The 8,479-nt window shown below is 29.4% G+C and overlaps 1 protein-coding gene across 1 annotated transcript in view; it reads left to right on the top strand.

The window, feature by feature from the left end:
- The window catches only part of LOC106473775 (twinfilin-1-like), a 16,299-nt gene that overhangs the window by 3,551 nt on the left and 4,269 nt on the right, over positions 1-8,479 (top strand). Inside the window, exons 2-6 of the mRNA XM_013934453.2 lie at positions 2,461-2,538; positions 3,156-3,206; positions 3,863-3,990; positions 7,070-7,165; positions 7,957-8,061. Of these exons, the coding sequence (XP_013789907.1) occupies positions 2,461-2,538; positions 3,156-3,206; positions 3,863-3,990; positions 7,070-7,165; positions 7,957-8,061 (458 nt within the window). The remainder of the gene's footprint in view (positions 1-2,460; positions 2,539-3,155; positions 3,207-3,862; positions 3,991-7,069; positions 7,166-7,956; positions 8,062-8,479) is intronic.

Below are 8,479 nucleotides of genomic sequence, written 5' to 3'. Positions count from 1 at the left end.
CGTCTTATATTCCGAAAAATACCAGTAGTTAAAAAGATATAAAGCTCTCGTACTGCTGTATGTACACAAAAACAAATACATATATTTTACAAATTTTAATTAATTATGAATATTATTTCTCCATCCCATGTTAACAGAAATTACCCTTTCTTTTCAGAAGGATTTAAAAGTTACTTAAGAATAGTATTCTAACTTTTAAGTCATCTAAATCACAAAATAAACAAACTTACAAAATCACTTTCTGTAAACTTGAAATTTTGCATGCTAATAAACCTGTTTTTATTAAAATTACTAATCTACCAATATACTTCTCATTGATAATGTTGTGATTTAGATGCCAAAAAAATCGTTTTCTCTCCAATCCAAAAACCTAGTTCCAAACACTAAATATTTTTTATCATTCTTTTGAGATATCTGTTGCTTGAAAATATTCATCTTATTTCTGACAAACAAAGTATCTCCCTTTTTAAAATTTGAGTTGTTCAGAAAAAAACTACTTCAACTGAGAGACTGCTGTGATTGAAGTTCACAAGTTACTGGGATCCAGTTATAAAAATTAAGCTGCTATTAAATACATTAATCTAACTTTGTATAAATGTGGTTAGAATATCTTTAATATTGTATACAGCTTTTGGTTTCCTTATTGTAGAATGGTTATCAGTCTTCTGTGAAATGTTGCAGAGAAATCCAATGATATATAGATTGGAATAGGTGCACTTTTATTTTTATTCAGAACTAAAAAATGGTATGGTTTAGATTGGCTACATGTGTTTAAAATCTAAATTCAAAGTGAACTTAGTTAAAAAACATGTTAGGGAGAATTTTGGAAAAGATCAGGAACATTTTACTAGGTTAAGTTTTTCAAAGAAATTTACTTCTATGACAGTAGTTCAAATCCACAGCTGATGTTTCTGCATTCCCTAAGTAAGGTATATTATCTATTTAGTGTTAATTTCATTGTTAAAAGTATTTGTTATACAACTTAAAAAGTCAAATTTCACTACTTTTTAACTGTATTTTTTATTATTATACTTTTATTATAGAAATTGTTTTGAATTGTTAGCTTAATTATATTTGTTTATGATTAACATAAATCTCTTAAACTGGCTGAACCTTGTGAGATATTATTGGGATTATGGCCAAAAATATCATTAACAGCAAGGGTACCTAAATGATAAAACAATGCATTCTAGCCTTCATAAGTAGAAACATAAGAAAACTATATTTAATTAGCTGTATTAATTGCTAGGCTGGTTTGTATTTCACTCTTAAATATCTAGCTTGCTTTGATTGGAAGTTAATGTTAGTTACTATAGTAGCACAACATTTATGTATTACACTTGTCTATTACAAGGACTCTTCAATTGAAAATATATTGATTAATGTAATTTTATACACCATAGAACAGATCATGGAGCATGAAATTAAGACTCATTAATATATGTTATGGTGATGAAAAAAAACTTCACTAAAGTGACAGCATTACTTTTGTTTTGTTTTATTATAGTCCTAAGACTTATTGATTATATTATTTCTGGTTTTTCTTGTTAGCTTTCTCATACATATGAGAAAGTTTTTTTAGAGTTCTTTTCTACAGCTTTGAATAGTTTGGTATTTAATTCATGCTGCTGATTGAGGCCTAATTTAATAGTTAGGTTATGCTGTTCGTTAACATTGTAGGCCTAATTTAATAGTTAGGTTATGCTGTTTGTTAACACTATAAGCCTAATTTAATAGTTAGGTTATGCTGTTTGTTAATTTGTAGGCCTAATTTAATAGTTAGGTTATGCTGTTTGTTAACACTATAAGCCTAATTTAATGGTTAGGTTATTCGGTTTGTTAACATTATAGGCCTAATTTATACTGCATTGAATTAGAGTTTAACAGAAATTAGTTTCATGACTATTTTGATCAAATTTTTTACTATTTCTGACCAAACATTGTTTGAATGTCTTGCATTGAAACTTGCTTTAATTAGAAACATATTGTAGTTTGGTTGGTAGTCTATTTAAACTCTTCAACTTTTTTTGACTTGCTTTATACTTTCATAAGAGAAAAAAGTACTGTAAATGATGAATACAAGAAGCCTGTCAGTATTTTAAATATTTGAGGTAATTGATTTTGGACTAATTTATAGAATGTTAAAGCTATTTAATGTAGCAACTAGCTACAGGCATATAAACATGATACCTTTATTAGTTTTTATGGTAGTAGTGATATTAATGAAATTATTCAAAATTGGATGAAAAAAAGAATATTTAATGTTAAATACTGGTGCTTGTATTTTTGTATGTACAGTGCATAGGATGTGTTTTCCCTAACTTGTGTATGTTTCTAGTTTATGATATGTGTACAATAAATTGGATGCATTTCTTTGTAACTTGTGTGTGTGTGATGTGTTTCTCTGTAACTTGTGTATGTTTTTAGTTGTTATATAATTATTATTCTGTATATTTTTAGCGAGTGATGAGCTGAGAACATTTTTTGGGAAGTGTAAAGATGGACAAATAAGAGTGTTCAAGGTTGGAATTCAGAATGGTAAGATGCTCCTATATCCAAGCAGCTTTCTGTTTCATGTTACTTGCAGATGTAAAAAGAAAATCATGAAAGAAAGATTTAATTGGGGGGGGGGGGTGTAAAACAAGATAAAAGTGTGACCCTCCCTTTTATTTTTTCAGAACCTGAATTCAAACCCCGCTGATAAGCATTGCTAGTTATTGATAATGGTATGTTTAACTTATCTTGGTCAGTCACTGTTTTTATCTGGTTATAATTATATAATTAATTATATGATGATAGGTTAGATCAAAGGTTGTTTGATAAATAAAAATGAAACCTTATATTGTCTACCATCAAGTTCCAATGTTCCATCATTGAAGATCTTTTTCTGTGTTAATTGTGTTCTTAAATCTTATTACTTTGTATAACAAAAGTAAAGTAGGGTTAACTAGGTAGGATTATGAAGACAAGTTGAAATAACAGTGGCACACTCACATATGCACATTTGGAAAATCTAGAATTTTCCTTAACAGTTGTGCCAATATTTCGAAAAGAATGTGTACACCTTGTTCTTGATGTTAAATATTTGTTTCACTTGCATATGTGTAGATTTTTTAACACTAGTATTGTATGTTTAATTATTTTTTCTTTCACAGAACAAATGACTCTGCAGGATTTTAAAGAACCTAGGGGATCATGGGAAGAAGGTAATGGGTGTAACAGAGTATTCGTGTTCTCTGTATTGAAAAAAAGGACAGCCATTGGTAGTTGCTGTTTTATACTACTTATACTGATGGTTGTTCATCTCTCAAAGCTTTTAAAGTTAAATTTGTCACGTTGCTAAAAAAATTAATTCTAATTTAAGTCCTTGGTTTTGATCTTATCTTGGTAGGCTCAAATTAACTGTGATTTTAAGGAATTAAAATTCACATATTATTTTGCAATATTGTGAGATAAATAATGAATACATCTTAATTTTACATGTTATTTCAAATTTGCCAGTGCAAAGCTCCTAGTATTTGTTCATACTTATGCTGAACTCCAGGGCTGTAAGTTGGTTGTAGGCATCCAGAGAAAATTTTTAGGCTTAACTTAAACAAAATATTGCATTATATCAAATGCTGTTACATATAGGTCTTTCTAACGTTTTTAATGTATTGTTAATGTATTTAACAGGGGTTTTTTTATTATTAGTATTTTTTCCACTCTATGAATGCTTGCATGTTTTTGTTTGTTTTATGTATGGAAAAGTTAGATTTGTATCTTTTTATATATATACCCGAAGAGGTTGTTTTGATGCAATATTACACATATTTTAATGAACAAATCATTGACCTTCTTTGATTAATTTTTTACTCAACAGATTACGATTATTTTGTACGGAAGCTTATTGAGGACAGGCAGCCATGTTATTTATTCTACAGACTAGATAGCCAGACAGATACTGGATATGATTGGGTGTTTATTAGCTGGTCCCCAGATGATTCTCCAGTATGTGTTCCCTTCTGTCTTTTGGTATTACTAGTATATGGTTAATATACCAGTCAGCATTTCTCAAGTCCAGAAACACTAAACTTTGTAAATAAGTATGTCTGATTAACTAAGAAATTTAAGTGTGCTTTTGTCAGTTCATATGGCCTACTGCTTAAAAGCATTAATTAATAGAAAAAAGTAATATTGGAAAACTTCAAAAGAAATTAAATCGTCTCCAGTGCTGAGATTTAATTTTAGTTGCCAACAAATAATCTTTTATTTGTTGGTGATGATGAAAGGAAAATTTGTTGCATAATGGATAGAAAGACATGTAATGCGTAAGTCTTAACGGTTGAATCTTATTTCTATAAGAGTAGATTAATTTTACACATCAGCAAGTTTGCTTTTAAATTTCTTTAGGAAATGATTAATGACATCAAAAACCGCATTTTCATAAGGAAATCATCAACAGGTTTCAACTACATAACTGCCAATAACATCATAACTACTACAAATGTGATGTATTTTTTAAGATTAGGTAACCAGAGTAGCTTTAATTTTGCTTATTTTATATGGAAATTACAATCAATGAATCTATGCTTGCTTTAAGGCAATAATGATATCATACCTTACACATCAAAACCTCGTTACTCTGAACACATTAGTAATGAAATAGTTGTTCTATATTATTGAAATCATCTGGATAGTTAAATCAGTCAAGTTGAATACAATGGACACTATACCGTGAATTATCAATTAAAAATTTAACAGTTCAAACTGGTAAGGATGGAAATGCAACTAAGCAACTAGTGAGGATGGAAATGCAACTAAGTAACTAGTGAGGATGGAAATGCAACTAAGTAACTAGTGAGGATGGAAATGCAACTAAGCTAACTAGTGAGGATGGAAATGCAACTAAGCAACTAGTGAGGATGGAAATGCAACTAAGTAACTAGTGAGGATGGAAATGCAACTAAGTAACTAGTGAGGATGGAAATGCAACTAAGCAACTAGTGAGGGTGGAAATGCAACTAAGCAACTAGTGAGGATGGAAATGCAACTAAGCAACTAGTGAGGATGGAAATGCAACTAAGTAACTAGTGAGGATGGCAATGCAACTAAGCAACTGTACGTACAATAAACTTATCAGTTTATTATTATTTTATGTTGTTAATAATTACACCAGTTGCCTAACCAAAGTGGCATACTGTGTCATTATCTTCACATAAATTATAATTTCTACAAATCAGTGACTTATTTAGAGAATATAAAATACATAGTATGAACAAATATTGTGTTTTCATAATGCTGATATTTCAACACATTTTGGAGCTCTGTGATTTTACTATATCATAAATCCGTCTTGATATTTCTTATAGCTTTGATCCCTATTGTAAAGATTGTTTTAAGAAAAACTGTCATGAACTAGTACCTGGTTTGGATGTTTTTTTTTATTATCACCTGGTTTTCTATCCAAACTGACCACTACTTAACTCTTGTGGAGTCATGTATCTGAGGGAAATGCATGCATGTTATTAGAAATATCTGTTGGGATTCAAAATGCAAATACATGGTTTATTAGTTAAAGTTTCTATTGTGAAGATTGTCTACACAAAACAATCAATCAGATTGTTGATGTCTGAACTAACTGGGGCTCACTGTAATAATAATAATAATGATATATAGAACTTTCTTAAGAACATTAATTATTAGACTGACTAAAGTCTAAGTTTTTAGATCCAGTTTAAAAACTTATTTTGAAGATAAAGTATTTTTATATATCTTCAATGACAATAAATTGCCTCTCTCTTCTTATAGATACAACTGTCTGTTACTTTAAAGTACGTGCCTGCCTTAGCCTTGGTCCTGTCTTGATGAAGTCGACTCACTAACCTTTTTATTTGAAACTACCCATATTGATATAACATTAACTTTTTCACATGTATCTGCTCGTGCATGGTATACTATTTTTATCTTCTTAATATTCTATACCAGTTTTAAACAGTGCCACTGCATTAATAACATGTAATAGGGTCAGACTTTTTTTTTGTTTGGTCATTTTTAATGTGTCTAACCTTTTTATTTTTAACTTTAACATCACATTAAAGTTTATGGTGAAATTCTGTATGCCTTCTGTTCTCTCTCTCTCTCTCTATTAAATGGAATCTCTATCGTGAAGTTTTTGTATTTATATTTCTGAAACATTTTTTTTCTACTCTTATATCAAATTCAAATCACCGAATGTTACAGGACTGATTTTAATTTTTCTTCAATTTATTATTGTTATTAGGTTTGTTTGTGATTGTGCAGGAGGTGACATTTGTTTTGTTCTGATGAATCGGGAAGACCCTAAACCTGAGTTTTGTGTTCCAAAAAATATATGGTACCTACCTTTATTTTGGGATGTGAATCTCAGAAAGATATTTGTGGGTTTCTTGGACTGTTTCAGAACTTTATCTGTAATCATGTAAGTGAATGCTGTTCAATGAAAGGCCTTATCTGTAGAAACTCTCACAAGAAAAGAATTAGATGAAATGTTGCTGTCTTCTTTAAAACCTGTACTGGTTGAGTTAAGAATTAATTCAAATGTTGGTTTATTTGTTTTGCCTTCCATACTGTTATATTATTTGCCTCTATCATCCATCTTTGCCTGCTAATCTTCTAAGTATGGCCTGTGGCTTATTGTAGTTTTTGTTTTGTTTTCACATTATCTGTGTTTGAGCATTTGGCCACCAACTCCATGTTTACTTTTTTTTTCATCCTGTTCTTATAATCTAAGTTGTGTGCAGCTCGAAAAAGTAGTCAGTCCTTCCATCCATTTTCTGTAATTTTTATGTTCTGAAATTTAAAGATGTTAATATTCATTGTGATTAATAAAAAAAATTTACATTTCAATTATCATTAATTTTTTTTACTTTAAAAAATTTGGTTGGGATTAAATTGTGAAAACATTTGGTGCATTATTAGAGTGTAATGACCAGTTGGATTTGTTTTTGTAATGGATATAGTTCTGTAATTTGTGGTTTTTTTATTTCTATTCCTCTTTATTGTGGCTAGAAATTGAAGTTCTTTATCAAATGTTTTTTTATTTTCTTAGGTGCGAGAAAAGATGTTGTACGCATCAACTAAAGCAACTTTAAAAAAAGAGTTTGGTGGATCTTACATTAAATATGAACTTTTTGCTGCTACCAAGGTACAATAAGCAGTATGCTTGCTGTAAAAAAAAAATCTTTTTAATACATATTCTATGTTTTAATTTTTAAGAGAGCTCTCATAAAGTTTTGACAATTATAAATAGCAGTTACTTTGAATTTTTTTGCTCTTAGTAATGTTTTCAGACATTTTTTTTTGGTAGTATTGTAATATATTTTATAATCTCTTTGTTAATGCTCACTTAAAGTATCTAGCCTACTTGAAATGTAGTTTTTTCTGGAGGTTTGAAGGCGAGCCAATAAGGAAAATTTTTGCAGATATATGTATATGATATTCTTTTGCCATTATTATTTCTAGCTTAGCAGACTTTTCAATCTGTGTCTGAAAGAATTATTATTTGAAGATTTGAGTTCTTGCACAGATCTTAAAATTTAACGTTGGTAAATGGATACATCAGCACATGTAGATATGTAGATCTTGAAAGTCGAGTTGTTCAAAACTTGAAAATAGAACTCAGCTAACGTATGTTTCCGCATATAAAAGCTATCTTCAAGTTTTTTACACCAAAAAACATTTCAAGAATTATTATTGTAGGTTTCTTATGATCATATATGTATGAAAAGGGGAGAGTAAAGTTGTGAAAGACATTTTAAAAACAATAATTTTTTATGGTTTCTTTTGGGAGGGAAAAACATTTCTGTTTTATTGCTTTAGGATTTTAAAAACTGAATGTCAGTACTGTGTTTTGATCACTAATCGCTGTGAAATGTAATATTATTTCAGTATACGTTTCTGTATGTTGATAGGAATATTTTCTCACATGTATCACAGGAGGATGCAAGTCTTCAAGGTTATCATAAATATTTAAGAGCAGAAAAAGGCCCGGCTCCATTAACGTCTGCAGAAGAAGAACTTCAGACAATAAAACGAATTGAGGTGTGTTTGTTTTTCATTGTAGGGATTTGGTAGATATTTACAATATGCGTTTCATAGTGAGGATTTGTTAAACATTTACAATATACTTTTCATAGTGAGGATTTGGTAAACAATTACAATATACCTTTCATAGTGAGGATTTGGTAAACAATTACAATATACCTTTCATTATAGAGATTTGATAAACAATTACAATATACCTTTCATAACGAGGGTTTGGAAAACATTTACAATATACTTTTCATAGTAGGGATTTGATAAACAATTACAATATACCTTTCATAGTGAGGATTTGATAAACATTTACAATATACCTTTCATAGTGAGGATTTGGTAAAAATTACAATATACCTTTCATAGTGAGGATTTGTTAAACATTTACAATATACCTTTCATAGTGAGGATTTGGTAAAAATTA

The sequence above is a fragment of the Limulus polyphemus genome, unplaced genomic scaffold (genome assembly GCF_000517525.1).
Source record: "Limulus polyphemus unplaced genomic scaffold, Limulus_polyphemus-2.1.2 Scaffold6498, whole genome shotgun sequence".
Classification (NCBI taxonomy): Eukaryota; Metazoa; Arthropoda; class Merostomata; order Xiphosura; family Limulidae; genus Limulus; species Limulus polyphemus.
Note: the sequence above shows the minus strand (reverse complement) of the source record. Positions and strands in the feature narration are given on the sequence as shown.